The 20,598-nt window shown below is 42.3% G+C and overlaps 1 protein-coding gene across 1 annotated transcript; it reads right to left on the minus strand.

Annotated features, from left to right (window-relative positions):
• Nucleotides 1-14: 14 nt before the first annotated feature.
• Nucleotides 15-19,984, minus strand: hspa12b (heat shock protein family A (Hsp70) member 12B). Its single transcript, XM_022758351.1, has 15 exons — nucleotides 19,833-19,984; nucleotides 19,636-19,729; nucleotides 17,500-17,563; nucleotides 16,952-17,034; nucleotides 16,123-16,247; nucleotides 15,846-16,032; nucleotides 15,420-15,524; nucleotides 14,984-15,100; nucleotides 12,360-12,537; nucleotides 5,366-5,452; nucleotides 3,683-3,787; nucleotides 3,353-3,611; nucleotides 2,984-3,087; nucleotides 1,906-2,096; nucleotides 15-1,825 (listed from the first exon to the last, which is right to left on the minus strand). Exons 3-15 carry the CDS (start codon nucleotides 17,543-17,545, stop codon nucleotides 1,340-1,342), a joined length of 2,073 nt encoding a protein of 690 aa, XP_022614072.1. The 5' UTR covers nucleotides 17,546-17,563; nucleotides 19,636-19,729; nucleotides 19,833-19,984; the 3' UTR covers nucleotides 15-1,339.
• Nucleotides 19,985-20,598: the final 614 nt, after the last annotated feature.

Raw genomic sequence — 20,598 nt, forward strand, 5'->3', positions numbered from 1 at the left:
ATAAACATGGATACAGTTTAATACAGTATACACATAAAAACATCATTTCCTGACTTAAACATGACAGGGTGATGACTAGGTGGTACAATTGATAACCAACACTTTCACCCATCCACCTTTCTTCCTACAGAAACTCACTTTAAAGCTGCACTAATCAATATTTTATATTATGGATCAAGTCACTAATTGTAATGACAAAGATGTCACTCACTGCTCAACCAACTCTATAGTTCCCCAGGAATGCCAACAACTTGATAAGGGTATATCAATGTTGCATTTACAGCTTGATCCATTGCCCCTATGTGGCCAAAAAAAAATCTAATAATACAGCTTTAATGTTGCAGTAGATTTTGAAACATTTGAAATAAAACAACTGTTGTACAGTCTCATCCTGATATGGACAAAAGAAATCAGATAATCCCAAACATGTTCCCGTGTAGGGTAACACAAATGCTGAAACTTCTTTTAGACGTGGATGTGGGTGAAACATGACTTTCTAAAACTTCGTAAGTTCAAAGTATGTAATAATGCCACGGTCCTTCCCAATATATGCCTCTTTAATGTGTTTTGATTTTTATCCCTGGAGTGTTTATATTCCAAGGTGCTTTCTCAGCTAGTAGTTCAGTCTTTTCACCACTAGGCGGTGCACAATCATCGACATAGGAGAAACAAAGCTGCAGTCCAGGTCGTAGCATCAATATATGAACATCATATACATCATATATGAAGGTTGAAATAGGATTTAAATGAGGTATCATTAATTATGTGAGGGAAAAGGCAACATTCCTAATATTTAGCACTGAACATACACGAGTGAGTCTCACTCTAGGTAGTTTGCTGCTTCAGGTAGAGTCTCTCCAGGTAAGTGTTATTGAAATACTCCTCAGACAGGTTGAATCATTTGATGGTACCTGTTTGTCTCACTGCACTACAGATTTGTATTCAGCCCTCTGCTTGCATTTGGTTTCACACATGTGGTACTCAGAATATTTTCTGGGCAGGAAATGCCTGTGACAGCATTTATATGGCGTGACATGACAAACTCGCCACTGAAGCCAGACAAATTCATTTCTTCTTTCCCATGCAGAGAGGGCACCCTACAGTTCAATCGAATATAAATTCTTTTTAGGACTTTCATGATTTTTTTTATGCTCTAATGATTAAATGTAAATCCTAAATGTCTGAATTATGAGGTGTGAGTTTCTTCTATTAATGCAACGCCCCCGTCCTTCCAAAAATATTTGAGCCCCACTCCCAAAGTACCGCTTTTTCTAAGATTATCATTCTTGGAATCAGTTATTTCTGTTTTCAGATCCTCGTCTCCACTTCCTGCTCCTCCTCAATTAGACAGGAAGTCTATGGAAGCCCGGACGCAGCGGTTAGACATGACGTCAACAGCCGTGACTTTGATCTCTGTGTCTCCAAACTGCATGGTCGCTCTGATCTCCCTCCTCTCTGGGCCTCCTCCTCCTCCTCCTCCTCCTGCTCCTCCCACTGCTCCCGGTAGTGGTAAAGGTTCTGGTAGGTCTAACGTTATCGTCCCACATTTCCTGACACCGGGGTCAGAGATGTATGTAACATCGTCTGTGATGCTGCAGTAGATGTTGATGATGATTTTCCGTTGGCCCAGACGAGCAGGGGTGTAGCTGCGCCTTACGACCTCGCCCAGAGCCACCGACTGGTCGACAGAGACAAAGCGGTCGAGGATGTCGGTGCACCACTCGCGGCCATCTTTGATAAGGAGTTTATCTCGAGGGTGGCGCCCCTCCACAAACCGGTTTAACACGCCAACACCGTAGGTCAAGGGGCATCGGCGCACTCGGACCTGTTAGAAAGAGATTGTTAGATCATGTGTTAAAGACATACTCCTGCATTAACTAAGGTAGCTTACTCCAGAGCCCTCACCACGGTGGGATCCAGCCCGAAGAGCACGGCACCCTTCAGTATGGTCAGGCCAACATCATGGGGGATGATAATGCGGCACGTCCGCCCCAGGGCCTTCTGGACTGCTTTCTGCAGCATGGGCGACTCTGCAAAGCCTCCAACCAGGAAGAGGAAGCGCACACCGCACACCTCTGGCTTCACCATCAGCTCCTCTGTCAGGGGGAGAGGGTGGGAGGGAGATCTTTAAAAGAAGTTCACTTTTTTTTGTGTGAGCAAAGTGTTTACGTTCATGTGAAAGGAAAAGATGGGGAGTAGTGGTACAGTAAGTGTATCATGAGTCTGGATGTTTCATGGGGGAATACTGATTTCTTTAAAGTTATTTTTTGGTGGCATTTTTGCCTTTATTCTGATAGGACAGTGAGAGATAGACAGGAAAGTCAGGGAGAGAGGATGACCTGCAGCGAAGGGCCATGGGTCGGTCTCAAACCGACCCATGGCCATTGCGGTTAGGACTAAGCCTGTGTGATACCAGGTGAGCCATCATTACTTCCTTTCTATCAGCTAAACTTGGTATTTTTTCAACTTAAAATGTGTAAAACTCATTTTTTTCGCCTTTCACTCTTTGTCTTATGTTTAGTCAGTGAAGACCAGCAATGCTAAATGCTGGAAAACCGGCCCTTGGTTTTAAATGCACCACTGGAATGTGAGTGATTTAAAACAGACACTCTCAGTATTTCTGTCTTGTGTCTTGACAAGGCTGTAAAAAATGAGGTCACTGTCATCTAGAACAAGATACCAACAAAGCCATTATGACTAAATTCTGTTTTGTTTGTCTGAGCTGTAGATGAAAACTGCACTATGTGTTGTATTTTTGACAGTTCTGGCAACTCCCTGTGACATTGGACAGAGACAGTCAAGACAGACCCAGTTCCCATCTCTGTAACTTACAGCTGTACTAATGAGCAGCTATCTAGTGATTAGTGGAGGTTTAAGTATGATGAACTTGTCTTCACAGGTTAATTTCACCAAAAGGTTGGCATCTCCCTCTACCCATATAAACTTTGCATTTTGGGGCTGTGTCTTCTTGTGTGTTTCTCACCAATGTGTTTGACAATGTTGACAATGGTGGGCTGGAAGAGCTCGGTCATGGCTTCCTGTGTCAGTCGCAGCATCCCCTGGGACGACCACTTCACTATGTTCATGCTGACACACACACACACACACACACACACACACACACACACACACACACACACACACACACACACACACACACACACAGGAGAGAGTTTGAATCTTTACTGTGACAGATGCTGCACAAAATCACTCCATTGTTAAAACTGTTTGCTCACCCACTCATCTATCATCTCTGTCATGCACACACACACACACACACACACACACACACACACACACACACACACACAAACACACAAACACACACCACATTCCTCCAGCCCACACTCACTTGCTCCTCCTCAGGGCGGCCTCCACACTCTGCCCTCTGTGTCTCTTGTAGTAATCAATGAAAGAGAAGGGCAGGGAGATATTGAGGGCGTTGGCCCTGCCCGGCGCCGCCGTCCGCTTCCTTGCCTCGAATGCAATGGTGAGGTCCACCCAGGCCGCCGGACGTTTGGCTTTGAAGCTCTGGATGAAGTCCTCGCCGAAGATCTGGCACAGCATGGCTTCGAAGGCCAGGTCTACACCGACAGCCCCGTACGGGCCGCCTGGGAGAGAAAGTAGAGCGTTGGAAACTGCTGGAAATTTTTGTGTTTGCAAGATTGCAAAGAAACTGCACCTGAAGCCTTGTAGAGCTCCTTCAGTGTTCCCTGTGGCTGCTCGATCTGATGGACAGTCAGGTCAACAGTCCCTCCTCCGCAGTCTGCAACAATATACCTGTCCCCTGCGCACAGAGAGCACACACACAAATTTAGTTCATTAAATCTGTTGTTCTTGATAAAGCTCATCAGTTTGAACCCATTGTGAAGGATAATGTGTCTTAATTTTTGTGGAATGTTTCCAGTGTGTGTGCGTGTGTGTTTCCCCTGAAACTCTTCAACCAGCGGACTCTCTCATAAACAACCTTCAGGCATCTGTGATCGCTGCACTCCCTCTGTGAGTGTGTTTGTGTATGATACGATCAGCAGTACAGGCTGCTTTTACCCTGGTACGGCTGACCACGCCCTAAACTCAAGAGCATATAAGGTCGTATATGAGCGGGTGAGAAAGAGAAAGAATGGAAGGAATAGATGAACAAAAATGAAAAATACAAGAAGGGATGAGAGAAGAAAATGGAGGAGAAGGAGAGTAAAACAGGGGTTCTACTCCTTTGGTTTACTTGCAGTGCAGAGGCAGAGAGTCCCATGGGCTGGGTCCTTCCTGTGTGTGCATGTGTGGGTGTGTGTGTGTGTGTGTGTGTGTGTGTGTGGACAGGAAAGGGAGCAGAAAGGGTCAGCAGGGACACGTGGCTCCTCAGATTTTTGTCATGGTTCAAAAGAGAGAGAAAAGTCTGTGTGCAAAACCAGCAAAATAGATGAGTTTGATTGTCCCTAGTTTGGAATTTATCATCTCTGGGAGCAAGTTTTATGGTTGTGAAATAGTCGTGTTTGGTTCTGTAGAAACTGGCTGAGTAAAAGTCCTTTCTTGAAAAATAATACTTTATTGTATTATATACTTTTTATCTTTTTCTCAGAACATTACGACTTCATTCTCAAAATTGGCTCTGTATGGAACCTCGAGTGTACCACACAGTAAGAGCGCCAGGAACTGTATTTTGATTTACATTTTTTTTTCTTTTCCAGAGCTTTCAACCAAAGTTCACTGTATTCCATTTGCTCAGTTGTCATGGAGTTTGAGAAAGTTTGGGAAAAGCTTGTAAGTGGACCTTGAGTTGCTTTAGCCTTATTAGTGTTTCTATAGGCAATGGCATTTAAACGTTTGATTATTAAATCATCATAATTGACTTTATATGTAATTTAAAAATTGAATAAAATGTCTGATACTTTCATTTTAGAACTGTTAAACTGTATAATATTTTTGTGGCACACTGCAGACTCCATGCTGGTACTCTCTATGACATTTTCATTATAGTAAAGTGTGGCAGGTTGGTTATGATGTGGTTAAGCCAAAAGGCAAATAGCAACTGGCTATTTAACAAAAATGTGGTTTGGTTTTTGAATACAAACAACCAGTGCAGATATTGTAGATAAGGAGTCACAGTGACCATCCTGAACGTAATGAAAACCCAGTGAATGGAGGAGAAAGAGGAGGTGATACTTAGGAAGGAAAATCTGAGGGTTAGTAGAAATGTGAAAGTAGGTGTGGCTGCTTCTCACAGACAGCCTGCTGGGGTTAAAGGTCAAAATCATCAATATCTCCGACATGTGGGGTCCTTCGGTCTCTCTTACACACACACACACACACACACACACACACACACACACACACACACACACACACACACACACACACAGGGCCTTACCAGTCTGCAGCTCTGACCACAGCTCTCCAGTTCCACTCTCCACCAGGAAGGTCCTGCTGTGTCTGGATCGCCTCAACTGCTCCCTCGCTACGATACACACACACAAAAAGCTAAATACACACAGGTGCACAACATACTTCGGTTTTGGATATGATCTTTGTTACACACACACACATATATACATACAAAATCATTTATGTTATTAAATCAGTTCAAAAAGTCACAGTGAGGCAGAAGTTTTGTACACTATGTTCAGACAGGAGGCAAGGTGAAATTTTACTTTAAGCAGTGTAGCTGCCACAACAACATACAATATAAGCAGGATAAGCATTTAAACCAGATATTATGATCTAAGTAATCATTTCAGATTTACTTCATTCTTGTTCATTCATGTATTATGTATTTTCTTAGATTCATATTGTTGGTTTTACATAACTTTTTTAATGAAAATACATTTTCCGTCCTGTAGATACAACATTTAGGGAAACTCTTATTTTCTCTTTACTTTTTTTTTTTCAAGTGAGAGATGAGAAGATTGATATCGGTCTCAGTTTTACACTTTAGGTATGGAGCTGGAGCTGGGAGTCGATTATTGTAGTTTAGCATAAAGACTGGAAGCAGAACAACAACGACAACAAATGACTGCAATAACTGGACTCTTGTAGCCAGTGAGGTTACCAGGGCCAAAGCTGGAGATGCTGTTTAAAAGTACTGGGAAAATGGACAATGGAACTGTTACACAACTTTAGCCACTATGTAGTGAGCCAGGCTTGCTGTTCCCGCTAGTCTTAATGCTAAACTGGGCTAAACTAAGTGTAGTGGTTTGGAAAGAGGCTACATGTTCAGTTTTATTGAAACATTTTCATGTACTCTTTATATTGAGGTAATGCACATTTCAGTCAGTAGAAGGTGCTGTTGTGGATTTGCTAGAGGGATTATAGTGACAGGCTCTGCACATGCGCAGCTCAGAAATAAACGAGCTCTGGCCTGTGCGAGACGCAAACCGTGGTCCTCTCTACCAATCCACAGGTACTGTAAAACTCACTTTTATTTTCTTTTACAGGCTCTAAAACTCATGTAGCACTGGTAGTACTTGTCTGAAGTGTGTTCAGAGAGTTTTGAGGTGTGTAAGATTTGCAGCGAGTTTGTTTTTGTACTAGAATGTCTCAGCGTGCGTTGCCATGCTGACGGTAATGTCACAGGAACGTCAGTAGGCACCGTTGTTTTATTAGTGTAAGTACTTGACGCTAGTAATCAGTGTTGTAAATGTTGTTAGGATGTTAGCCAGCCAGTAGCGAGTAAATTGGGAAAGGAGAAATCCCACATTTCGACTAGTGTCACCTTCGCCGCCATGCTGTTCGCTGCCGCCACGGTGTGCAAGTGTGAGGGAGTGTGTGTGTTTGTGAATGTTGTGGTCTGTGGATGACTTTTGATAGTGTTGAATGAATGTAAACAGGATTATATTATGCTAATGTGTCTGGCACAGGAAGAAAAGGGTATAACAGTTTTGAACAATTCTGAATTTATGTGCACTTCTTTTTTTTGTCAGAATGTTTTGTGTCACTTATTGTTGTTTTGGTTGTACCGTTATTTGTTTTATTTATGGAATATGTTAGTTTTAATATTCTTTGTACCTAGTGAGAATGTGGAGATTGTTAAGTAGCAAGTGGATGAAATAGTGCTCAGAAATAAACAAGCTCTGGTCTGTTCAAGACGCTAACTTTGGTCCTCTCTCTTTCAATCTACAGTCCTTTTCTTTATATTGGCTACACAGTGCTCTCCCGCCTGTGTGCTGCTTGCTGCCTGTCCAGATTTCCCCTAGGTCTGGTGCCGGTAACATAAGCACCTACCTGTTTCAGCCTTGTACTTAAAGTGGCTATAATCAGTATTTTATATTGAGGATGGATCACAGATATTTCTCTCATGAGTCAAGCGAGTCCAGAAACAGAACTTCAAATGGATGCTAAAGCGTATGCTTCATGTGTAAAAAGGCAAGTAATTGTTAACAAGTTCACTAATATCAACCTAAAAGTTGCTAATATGTCAGTGTGTTTGCAGCTTGTTTGTGCTGCCCCCTAGCAGTTCAAACATGAGATTAGGCCTTCAAGATATGAGGAACATTTGCGATGTGCAATGAGACTGTTCAATTTTGCACTGATGATATTACTCGTCATAAATAAACAAATATTGAAGTGTGCATATACAGTTTTGCTGAGCGAAGCTGAATAAAGAACACAGACAAAGGTCACTATCAGTCATCTCCTCCATCCTCGTCCCTCCGCTGCAGGTAATGTTGCAGGTTTCCACTGCCGCCTCTGAGCTGTCTACTATGCCTGAGTGAGAAGCTGCAGCCCGACACCAAAACATGGTGGTTTTTTTTCCTGCTCATTTGGCTCAGGCGCTGCTTGAAAACCCTATGACTGCATAGCGTGAGTAAATAAAATTATTGTTTCTAATTCATCGTTTCAGTCAGTCCTTTACGATGTGTTCATATCGCACTGATCCGATCACAAGTGGACGGCTCTCAAATCGTCAGTTCACACCTGACTTTAAAATGCATCTCCACATGCGTCTTGGTTGACCACTTGTGATCGGATCTCACTTCTCACTTCATATAGCGCCTCCATACCCCACTCGCTCTCACTCGCTCGCTCTCACACACACCACAGACTGTAAATCAAGATTAGGTTTAGCCTCCGTGACGTCACCCATAGGTTTCTTAAGAGTGGTTTTGAAGCTCAGAGTGGGCTGTTCCGACATCGCCATCTTGCCAGTACCTGACTCCGCAGAACTCCCGGATAATCCATAAATGGGCAAAGAGGATGGGCGCGTGTTGAGCCGAGACCCGTCTGTCACTCAAAGCGGCACACCCTCAATTCTGCAGAACGTTATGCCTTTTAATAAAATTTAAACGATTTAGTAGTTGGTCATACCACCCCCCCTTCTCGGTTGCTGCTTGACACACACACACACACAAGCACATTAACAACGGCCCCGTTTGTTGATTTGCTAAAAACAACAACGCATACCTCTTTATTTGCATATAAAGCGGGGAACGGAGATCCGATCACAAGTGGTTAATCAAGACGCATGTGGAGATGCATTTTAAAGCCAGGTGTGAACTGACGAACAGAGAGCTGTTCACTAAGTGATCGGATCAGCCGTGACGGATGCTAACACCAGGGCTGAACAGGGCCTATGAAACTGTGGCGGGACTAATCAGACTGTGTCGGAGGACGTCAGTAGAGTAGGCGGTCCTTCAATGTGGCCCAGTACGCATGTGCGTTCACACTGCTAAAAGAATGTGGACACATGTAGCCCAGACCACCTCCGACTGTGGACTTAGTGCTCAGATCTCAAATGTGTCCTCAATGCGTCTCGTCTTGGGAGCATTCACACCAGGGTTGTGCCGATGGACGATGGTATCAGTGATCGACGATCATTAGAATTATCGTCAGTCCTTTACAATGTGTTTATTGCACATGTTCATATCGCGATGACGATGGAAATAAGTTAAATCGGTCAGCTCTACATGAGAGTTATATTTTCTAGAAAGAAAGTGACCTCATTGGCTTTACTGTGACAATTCTACTCAAACTGAAGCATTTCAAATCAAGTGAGCCTTAAGTGACATTGTGTCTATCTTTTTAATTTTGCCATCTTTTACAGAGAGCTTTGGGGCATAGTGGGGATTTCTGGGCCCCTGGGGCACAAGAAGGAAATTCAAGCCCCCTGTAATATTGCAATGGGCCCCTCTTTTCTAAATGAAATAATTTCATGGATTCTCTCCAGCTGCGGGCCCTCAGAGACATCACCAGCTTTCACCACCTCGCACTGCTTTGCCTGCATGCAAACATTTTTTGGTCTTTTTCTGTTAACATTGTAGGGTCAGACGCTTTAGCTTGTTTAATATTCAATGCACACTAGCTTAAACAAAAACAGAAACATCCCCACTTTCATCTTAATGAAGATGAATGTTTTTCATTTATACTACATATAATAAGGTTTAAACAAGTTATACAAGAGTATAATACAAAAAAGTCTTTCAATCCAAGTAAAACAAGAAAAACATACCAAAATGAGAGTCATAATGTTTTTGCATGACAAGAGTAATTTGTTGGAAATGAAGAACACTCTCACTTTTCAGCTGTATTCATTCTCGACTGGTGGGTTAAGGGGATGGATGGGGGCCAGCAAAAGCAGAGCACACTCAAACACATCTGACAGAAACACGGAATATACCTGACAGCCTGTTTGACAGAGCTGATGCAAAAATACACCTCCATACATGCGGGTGAACACATTAGATGAGACGTAATGGCTTGAAGATGAGAAATAATTTCAGCTCAAAGAAGTGAGAGGAGGAAGCTGGCATAAAAAACAGGTTCTCTGGAAGTGCTGTAAGGAGAAGCTGTGGTCCTGATATACGAATGTGTGTGTGTCATAAGTCATAGGTTTGACAGTCTGGAGTGAAGTGTTTATGTAATTTAGGTGAAAGTGGTTTTTACTACGTTCCCTCTAACCCCATGAGTAGAGAAAGAAAGAAAGAAAGAAAGAAAGATTGGCTGTTGAGATTAGACATTATTGAGCAGCAATGTCCTACAATGTCTTGAAAGCAAAGTACTCTTACTGTTGTGCTAAAGCCCTGAATGACGCAGGAGGGTGTGTGTATGTGTGTGTGTACGTGTACATGGTAAATGAAGCTGAACAAAGAACACCACAATCATAAAGGCCTTGATTTCATCCGTGTGTGTGTGTGTGTTTGTACGGGGGTGATGAATGGAACGCAAGTCTGGAAACCATTTACATGAAACAGAAAAGTGTGTGTGTGTGTGTGTGTGTGTGTGTGAGTGTGTGAGTGTGTGAGTGTGTGAGTGTGTGAGTGTGTGAGTGTGTGAGTGAGTGTGTGAGTGTGTGTGTGAGAGAGTGTGATTTTTTTTTTTTTTTTTTTTTTTTTTTTTTAATGGCTCCCCAGTGCTATCTTTGGAGAAGAAATGAGGTGGAAGAAAAGCTAAAGATAGTAAAAACCATGACCATGATGCCAAGCGTGTGTGTGTGTGTGTGTGTATGCAAACATGTCTGCTGAGTGTATATGTGTGCGGGTGCGTGCGTGTGTGTTTGCAGACTCCATGCAAAGAGTACGACCTGGCAAAAGAAAGTTTGAGAGAGAGAAAGAGAGTGAGAGCAAATGCTAGAACGATGGAGGGAAAAGAGAGAAAGAAAAATGAAAGTGAGTGAAGGAGAGGGAGAATGACAGGCCAGGAGGGGGTGAGATCATGGTCTCACTGCACCTTGTTCCAATTACAATATCCTGTGTATAGTGTGTGTCTTTGCGTGTGAATGTCTTGGTGTGTGTGTCACTGACTGCATATGTATAAGTGGGCCTGTGCAGGGGATTTTGGACGGCATGTTCGCTTGCTGAATTATGCATCAGTCTCCTTTTTCACAGTCTGAAATCGGTCTTTGTTCCTTGCTTGTAGCTGAATTGTTTCCATGCAGCGTTCCTGTACGCTAATGACAATACATCTACTGCTCAGTCAATATAATTTTTGCAAGCTGTCACTTTTATCCTTTTATTGTGAAAAGGTGTACTTTTGGCAGATAAGCTTTTTGATGCATGAACTATAGAGCTGCAAAGTGAAAGGAGCTGGAAGTATTTTTCCTCTCTGCAAATTCTCTATTTGATTTATATATATATATATATATATATATATATATATAAAGCTGCACAGTTAAAAAATGTATATATATGTATGTATATTGTGAAAGAAGTCACTTGTAATGACAAACCCACAGGGAATTATAGCTAGATGCAGATCCCCTCAGCTCTATGGAGCATTTTATTGTCTTTTGTGCCATTGTTGTGGTTTTAGGGTCCCCAGCTTTACTCTTTTGCTTCAGTCTCACTGCTACAAACAGCGTTGTTTTCAGCTACAAAGCCAATATTTCCCCAAGTAGTTGTTGGAGACCAAACCAGAGCTCTTTTTTTTTTTTTTTTTGTGGTTCAGTTCCAAATGAATCCTAATGTTTTTCTGTGTCTGTTGAATGTGACATAGGAAACTGTTGCTAACACATTCACGTCAACAACTTTATACAGTGATAATATGTCGTTGTTTCTTTTTACAGCTTGCTCTTGTGTCCAAAAAAGATTCATTGTTGTATATTTTGCCATCGCTTTGACAGACAGCTCTAAACACTACAATACTACTGAGTCACTGTTGCTATAGAAAGAGCCAGATTGAGGTGCAAGTTAGAGCTGTAGCAAATGCCACAATACAGAAGAAATATGTTTTTAAATCGTAGTTAATTGGCATGATGTGTTTCTACACACAATTTATTAATAGTTTAAATGCACTTTCTTTCCTTATGCGTCCTCACAATGCTAAATCAACTCTAGTGTAGCCTGTTTTATGTTGTTGTGTTTGTTTGTTGTTTTCTGGTGCTGCAGGAGCAATACATTTCCATTGTACCTCTGCAACCTAAATCAGAAGACGGAGTCAAAGTGAGTTTCTTTGCTAAATATTGGACCCTCAGAAGCTGAAGACTCTCACAATGTTTCCCTTCATGTGAACTCCTCCCCCTCTTTCTCCCACTGGTCATGTTTCCATCTCATGACACATATGGCCTGTCCAAAGTCATATGTGTCTGTGTACAGCTCCACACACACAACTGTAGGTCAGCTGAGGCAAAACCACGATTAGTATCAGTTCTCTCTCCCTCTCTCTCTCTCTCTCTCTCACTCACTAACACACACACAGATTTATCGTGAGCAAAGACCACAATCCCCAAGTGAAATCAAACAACAATATTTCCAGGAACACAGTGTGGTTTCATGCTTATGCTAATGACAAAGTCTACAAGGAGACACACGCACACACACACACACACACACACACACACACACACACACACACACACACACACACACACACACACACACACACACACACACACACACACTCTCTCTCTCTCTTTCTCTCTCTCTCTTCTCTACCTTGTCTGAAGCTGGAGTCGAAGGGCCGGGACCCGTCCAGATCGAGGCCGTTTGTGATTGGCTGCATGCTGAGGTCAATCACCTGGTGGAGGCGGAGCTTGCGGCAGTAAATGGACGCAGCCTCTGGTTCTAGAGCGATGAGGAGCTGCTCGGGACAGTCAGGAGACACCAGACCAGCCTGGAGAGGACAAGAAAGACACAGAGAGAGAAACATTTACAAGCAGAATTTAAGTATCTTTTTTTTCTCCCTGTTTTATAGAGACACTGAGTTGCACTGTCATTGCATTGTTGTTAGTTTTATAATTGGAGTTGATTTTAAGACTTTTAGTCGAAGTCACAGGTCTTCAAGACCAAGCTACAAGTCGGTTAATTTGCCGGCAATTAAAACTGTTTCCAGGTCTGAAGTCAAGATCAAGTCCTGCTAAAGTCTCAAGTTGTGACTTTACCAGGTCAAAACATGGGACAATGTTTTTGCCAAGTTCAAGTTCTGTTTTGCAGTCAAGTCTCAAGTAAGTCACGACTCACAGCAGTCTACAGCTCTGTAATGAGAAGAGACAAAACTCAAAGAAAAAACTAAAACCACAACTAAAGAAAATAGCTCTGTCTGCTAATACTTAACCTTAACACAGACAGAAAATCGACCTGCTCAAAGAGTTTGATTGACAGGTGGAGTGTTCAGTGAAGATGGAAGATGTGCTGGAAAGTATTTATTCCTTGAGATGCAAAGTTTTTCCCTCGCACAAGAAAATAGGTAGATGTAATAGTCACCCATGTCTTACAGTAATTTGAGACCTTTATACACACTAAGGCAGCACACTGTTGTATTTTGTATGTTTATAGTTTTCTCTTTTGTCTACTTCTTTCTATTCTGTCTTTACTATGGCTCATGGACAAAAGAAAGAAATTTGTCAATAGAAAACAAAAAAAAGATGGTTACAAGTTTCATAGAAAAAGGAGAAATTAAAAACGAAATAAAAGTAGTTGTTCAAAGATTTTCCAGGTCAAACTGTATCATTCTTTATAATGATTTCATGATTTAGTAACCTTTTTTAAGATGCCGTACAAAGTGGCGTTATTTAGTTTAGGATGAGATTTGGATGAAGTGCAGGACAAGTCTCAGAAGGCAACAAAAAAAGATGAGGAGGAAAAAAAGATGACAGAAGAAGACTCATGGAGTAAAACACACACAAACTGAAGGACAGCTGTACAACATAAACATATGAAGGAACATAAAGGGAGAGAAGATGATGTGAGCTAAGGTTTCTGTGTTGGGATAAAAGACGGAGGAGAGGAGAGGAGAGGAGAGGAGAGGAGAGGAGAGGAGGTACATAAGCATTAGTCCTGATGTATTGGGAGTAAAGTTGATATGTGTGTCTGTGTGTGTGTGCGCAGGGTGGGGGTCTGGACTCAGCTTCCTGTGTTTGTACGCCGGTCTCCCTCATTGTTCGCTGCTGATGACATCACCAGCAGGAAGCACACACACCCTGACGGCATCAAGCCAGGAGCCAGCACAGGGTGTGTGTGTGTGCATATATGTCAGCGTTCATGAGAGAGTGTGTGTGCATTAGACTATTTATGTATGTCCCAGAGTGAGTGAATGGCAGACGGCTGATAATGACTACGTGAGCGCAGGCAAATAAGGGAAGCATGACATTAAGAGTAGAAGGTCATGTACAGTCTTTCCCATGGAGTGTTGCATATGCTCTGCACAACTGGACTCACACTCACAGACACACAGGTCGGTCCATTCTCATTGATGAGTATTGCAATAGGACCCCCTGCATCACTGTACACACTTCCTACAAGTCATTTTAACATGTACAGTACACCAAGGAGGGGCCGTGTGTATGTGGGTGTGTTCGTGGGAAGATGTACCAGGAGAGAGGCAAAGGACCAGTGTTATTTCTGTCTGCATGTGTGTGTGTAAGTGATGTTCCATGGAAACATTAATCAGACTGCCTTTATCTCATGCTTTATACACTTTCTTTCCATCTCCCTGTTGTTCTTCCTCTTCCTCACACGCACGCACACACACACTGTGAGTCTACTGGTACCCTCTGCGTGTGTATGTACGTGTGTGTGTGTGTCTTGAAGACTCAGTCAAGGTTGTTGAACCTGTTAAACCCACTGAAACTCTTTAGTCATAAAACATGAAACTGTTACAGATACTGGAAGCTGACAATGACGACACTTTGGACAATTGTTATCCAGTGAAAAACATGTATCTCCAAGAAAAAGGATCAGGTGTTACTTTGCAGTATCTTAAAAAAAAACAAGTATGATAGAGATACAAAAATTAGGAAAATAAATTAAAAAAACAGGGAAACTACACCATAAATCAACCCATAAACCAACTCCATTAAATCTATATACAGATTAATAGAAATAAATTTAGCCTGAGGTGTATGAACATTTTCTCCACCCATGAGGCCACGTTTAATCCTTCAGTTTATCTGGAAATCTAAAAATCACTAAACGTGCAGATGTAACTTTCATTGCATATGTGTTATTTAAACATTAAGCATAAACTCTGCATGGAGCCTCTTTAATACAAACTGTTTTAGACTCTTTAAGTATTAATGTATGTAAAATATCTGTCAACGCGTGCGTGCGTGCGTTGCTACCAGGTATGCGGCCTCTCTCATGAACTGTTTGGCAGGTTGCCTCCACACAGCGGGAACAGTGATCACCCATCTGATCTCCTCTCCTTCCAGCACTGATGAGGACTGGTCCTTCACTTCCTGGAACACAATCCAGAAAAATACTGTCAAAATTAAGTCCAAACATCTCCAGCCGATTCTTGATTTACTCCATCTTGTATTTTATATCACTAAATATTATTTTGAATTTGCTAAGAACACTTACAGTACAACACCATATGACAATACATCAGCTAAAACAGTTCTGGGTTAAGATTTGGTCTCAACAGCTTGGTTTACAAAGCACAAAATGTGTGTCCATATATACTGTACATACTAGATTCACACACACATACTGTATTGAATGTGTGACCATGTGGGACACCATACTGCAATAATTAAGTGGAGCTTTACAGTTTACCTTTAGAGCATGTTCCCTGAAGAAGTGCAGGGCGTGAGCGAACACCTCGATGGCCCTGACCCTCCGTCCGTTGACCGCCTCCAGCTCTGTCTCCATGGTGAGGTCCTGCATCAGACACAGTCACAGCTTCTGAAACATCGTCTTCCCTGATGCTTAAATAGGAACTTAACAGCAGTTAAATCTTGTTTCTTTTTAAGCTACATTGTTTTTTTTTCTTCTCATCTTGCTGCAGTGATGTAAAAGTGTACTCTTGAGTGATAGAACATCATGACATCACTGTTGGGTGTGGTTACAGGTACAAGAGACTTGAAACTTTCAGCTTTTCAGCCTGGTATTAAGTCACTCTTTAAAGTCTACATATATTATGTGCACTTCTACCCTTCTATTTTCACCCTTTTCATCGTATTTTCTCGCTCTCTTTCTTACACTTGTGCTGTGGATTTTCATTTTGAATTTATCGAAGTAGAGCCAGTGCCGGGCCTCCTCCGGGTCCAGGTCGTGGTAGAAGTCCCGTGCCGCGAAACCAAAGCTGTGGAACCGCAAATCGGGAGTCAGCAGCAGACACGTGGGGCTCTTCTGATTGGCCACTCCTGGGTCGCCGCCTTCCCAGCGCCTGCATGGGTTGGAGGAAGAAGCTGTCAAGAATAGAAAATAGAAGAGAATAGAATTGGGGGGGGGAAATCCCATGCAGACAGACTCTTACTTCATCATGTGTATGGCCTCTGAGTCCTGTGTGAAGCTGAACGCGTAGCCGCTGGACGTTGTCCCAAAATCTATCGCCACGACAACAGAGAACGGACAGGCCATCCTGGGTCTGACCTCCACCCTCTGGGAGAAAGAGACAGAGGGAAATTTGGGTTTGTACTAACAAGAACAAAACTCCCCCTCAATCTCTCCTGAGCTCATTTATCTCTTTCTTTATGTTTATATGATGTAACACTGAACAGGAAACACCCAGAAAGAAATCCAGGCACCATATACAAACTGTAATATTCACATATAAAATAAAACACATTTCTGTTGATTTATGAAAAGAAACAAAGAAAACAATTTTTAAAAAGCCCATGTTCTTTTCATACTGTGTGACTGTCTACAGGCAGAACAGAGTGCATGAGCTATTATGGGCTATTATTTCTGTGTGGACAGGAAGCATGGGTTGGATTTAAACCAATGTCTTTTACGGGACATATAATTACCAAATATTACATTACATTTCAGAAATAACTAGTTTCTATGAGTGAAAACAACATGGATTTAGGAGGTTGGCTGTTTTTCCACTCCTCTCTTAACTAAAGTTCCTCAAGTACTTATGGAAGTTCTTAATTTTTCCTATATATTTCTTCACCACAGATTGTAGCCTTTACCGGGTCCTTGTTTCACATCTACACTTCACACTCGTATAAACCACTAATAACACTGTGAAGTGGATGTGGCTTTTCAGGTCCTGTTTAAGAGCTCTATATAAAGAAAAATAAGTAGAAAGAGGAAAGGGTGTGTAGGAGTGTCTGTGGTGAGTGTGTGTCCAAAGTTACTGGCGAGGGCGAGGGTGTGAGGGGTGTGATGCTGCAGTCATTTCTCGCCGTGGCAGGCGACGAAGGGGCTGATAAATTATCACCTGAGAAGAGAAGAGAAAATTAGAATCTCACTATAAATTGTGTTTCAGCGTTGTAAAAGCACCACACATACTCCACGAACAGAACAGTCCAGAATCAGTGTTGTTTAAGGTGATATGCAGCCTTGGGAAAACTCTTATCAAAAGGAAACAACCGTTACTGGACTGTCATGTCATGCTCATACTAACATACAAGTACACATGCAGAAAACACCTTATTTTTCACTGTGGAGATGAGCAAGGGGGCGTTAACACACTTGACCCGAGGCTCTCTAGATGTGAGATTGAATATCTGTAATGAACTGGAATGACTGGAATGTCACTGGAATCTGATGTGAGTAATTTAAGTGGGAGGGGGGCATGGAAAGTTCAGAATGTTAACACTCCAGGAGATAAAGGAGGAGAAGTGAGTCATTTTGACCTGGTTGCCATAGTAATTAAGTGTGCGAATATGTATGTGCATCTCACCCGGTATCTGCAGGCTGTTTGGGTCTGGCTGCACCACGTCAGCCATCTTTACAGGAGCCAGGGTCTGCAGAGAAACAACATGAAGCATATGGAATTACTAATATAGGAAACTCTGTTTTGGTCTCCACTTACTCCTGAGGGAAATATCTGACTCTTTTGGTGCTAAATGTTTATCAGCTAGTTGCTAACTCTGTCTATCTGTTGTTTGGTGCTGGGCAGGTAGTGCACTGGTTAGCGTGGTTTGTTCAGAGGTTTCATGGTAACAACAGCTGCCAGGAAATTAGGTAGATGGGAGTGAACCATAACAGTAAAGTCAGCCGATAAACCAAAACGATGTGCTGACAGACGTCAAAATGCTCCACAGGGCTGAGGGGAGCTGCAGAGTCCAGTGATAATTATATGTGAGCTCATCACTACGAGTGATCTCTTTCAGATTACACACAGGTAAGGGAGACATTGTTAACATATAAAATATTGATGAGTGGCGTTTTAAGTTATTTATTTCAATGAGTGGCAAATGGTAAATGGATGTAATAACAATAGTCTCGTATGGCACATTATACAGAGGTACAATAAAATAAAAGTGATAGCTCAGAGATAAGAGGGTGTGACCAGTGTGTCCAAAATCACTCTCTTTGTTCACTAAATTGCCATCTCTGACATAAACACTCAATAATATATTCTATTGAGAGCAGTAAATTCAACTTTTGGACACTAATGAATTACTGTAATTTTGTCCCTTGAGTAAAGTGTGTGGCTCATATTTTACACTGAGAATTCAGACCTCAAATACAATGGCAAAAAAATAAATTTACCAAATAGAGAGCGACTTTAGACACAGCAAAGACATTTGTCAGACAAGGAGGGGAAGTGAACGAGACACACCCCAACAACAGCAACTGTCACTGCGCACTTGAACTTCGAACTTGCAGCTACTCCAGCTGCTCAGAGGTCACTGAGTGACTGCAGTGTCAAGATTTCAGGTCTCATTTTATGGATCAGAATCTCCTCCGAATAACACGTAGGCTACAGTATGTTACTGATATATGACTATGACATAAGACAACATTTTATCTGGGTTAAACAAACAAAACAATATATGGATGAGTAAGACAGTTAACAGTAGCATGAATGATAATGTGCACTTATTCAAAATACTCTCACATTTATACCTGACGAATGTGTGCATTTCAATTGTTTTTATTCATATAATCATCTAATTAGTGAGTTGTCTGTATGTTGTGTGTGTGTGTGTGTGTGTGTGTGTGTGTGTGTGTGTGTGTGTGTGTGTGTGTGTGTGTGTGTGTGTGTGTGTGTGTGTGTGTGTGTGTGTGTGTGTGACTGTATGACTGTATTGGATTGCAGCACTGGATCAGTCTGTGATCTAAGCTGGGAGCAAACTAAACAGATGAGTGCAATCAAACAAAGCTGTGTTTGTTTAAATCTCTTTCTTGTGCATGTGTGTGTGTAGAGAGAGAAAGTGAGAGAGGCCAGAAGTTGGTTTGACATCCTTCCTTTGTGTATACGCATGTACAACAGCTGTGTGCATTTATTCAAACTTTTGAATATAATGTGTGCTTGTGCATGTTCGCATCAAATTTGGCATTGTCCTCGCACTGAATGATAAAACCAGGGAGAGGATGAAACTCCACGTCCCTCCTCTGCTTCATCTCTCTTGCACATATGCTGCACTTCTCTCTTTCTTTCCCTCTTTCTGCTTTCTCTCTCTCATCCCCCTCATCTCTTAACTCTCAATGTGCAGTGGATGGTTTACACCCCCTCGCCCCTCCAGTCTCTCTACTTTTGTCTCCCTCTCTCAGACGCACGAGCGGAGTCTTGCAGGGGATCAGCAGAACAAGCAACTCCAACCCCCCAGAGATGTTACATTAGAGACACATTGTGCAACACACTCCACTTTCATGCACCATTAACAATGAGGCTCTCTCACTTTGAAGTATATGGGGGAATTTTGTGACTATTACTGGTAGATTTACTAGGAAGACAAAAGCTACACTACACACTACAAACATGCAAATTTATAGTTGAAAAACTTCGTTCAAAATAGCTTTTAAAAAGTGCAATCAACTTCCATAGGAACAAGAGCTACATGTCATCAACAATTTAATGTTAACTCACCTCTGTATGCTGTTGCAACACTATGCCCTTGTCCTTTTTTGCCTCTGCAAATGTATTCCCAAACCCTGGAAGTCAGCAGTCCGAAGTTTGGAATCTGCCTCCAGGGAAGAGATGGAGATGGAAAAGAAAGAGGAGGAAACTGTGAGGATGCTTTTCTAGAAAACCCCTTGTTGAGAATGGAAGACTTTTCCACTGACTTGCAGGCAGATTTTCCCAAAATTGAAATTCCCAAATCAGCGATCACAACAAGCTGCGGGGATCGGTTTTTCTTCTTCTTCTTCTTCTTTTGAGAAAATCCTTCCGAGTTGGATTCGTAGTCCTGTCTCCCTGCAGCCGAGCTCACCGTCTCTCTCTGCTCTGCACAGGAATGTCAGAGAAAAGTGGTGACACACGCACACACAAACACACACACACACCAGTTGCAGGAGTGGGAGGGCTGTGACAGTGCATAGGAGGGGGAATACTGGGGATTTACCTCACTGGGAAACTGCTGAGTGTGTGTGTGTGAGGGTGGAGTAATCTTGAGCAGGCGGTGTATCCCAGTTAAGTCATCTTGCCCTTTCTCTCCCCGCCCACTCCTCCACATCTATCCTTCCTCTGTTTAATTAGCTCTTCCTGTCTTCCTCTTTGCTTCTCTTTTCATCTCGACCTCCCTCCATTTCTCTTTCATTCCCTTTTCTCCTCACATGCATGTTTTGCGTTTTCCTTTCTTTGTCTCCTTCCACTTCTTTGCCTTCATCCCTTCACTTCATTTCACGCTGTAGCTTCTCCCCTTGACCTCTTCATAACATTTAAGCACAACTTTCTAATGTTGCAGACAAAAGCAGGAAAGAGCCAGGTGTGTTCAGTCAACCCAACACAACACTGAAAACCGCCCAGCGTTTTCTGTGAGCACCTCTGAAAGTGTTTTATAGAGAGAGAAGAAAACAGGTGAGTCACTCCAAATGTTTCAGTCAAGTTTAA

This window comes from Seriola dumerili, unplaced genomic scaffold (assembly GCF_002260705.1).
Source record: "Seriola dumerili isolate Sdu_G_001 unplaced genomic scaffold, Sdu_1.0 BDQW01000295.1, whole genome shotgun sequence".
Taxonomy (NCBI): domain Eukaryota; kingdom Metazoa; phylum Chordata; class Actinopteri; order Carangiformes; family Carangidae; genus Seriola; species Seriola dumerili.

Coding starts and splice junctions, on each gene's coding strand:
- hspa12b (XM_022758351.1), bottom strand. CDS start 17,545: ATGGCTGACGTGGTGCAGCCAGACCCAAACAGCCTGCAGATACCGG. Junction 16,033..16,122: donor GAGGCCATACACATGATGAA/GTAAGAGTCTGT, acceptor CAACCCATGCAG/GCGCTGGGAAGGCGGCGACC. Junction 1,826..1,905: donor TCGGGCTGGATCCCACCGTG/GTGAGGGCTCTG, acceptor TCTTTCTAACAG/GTCCGAGTGCGCCGATGCCC.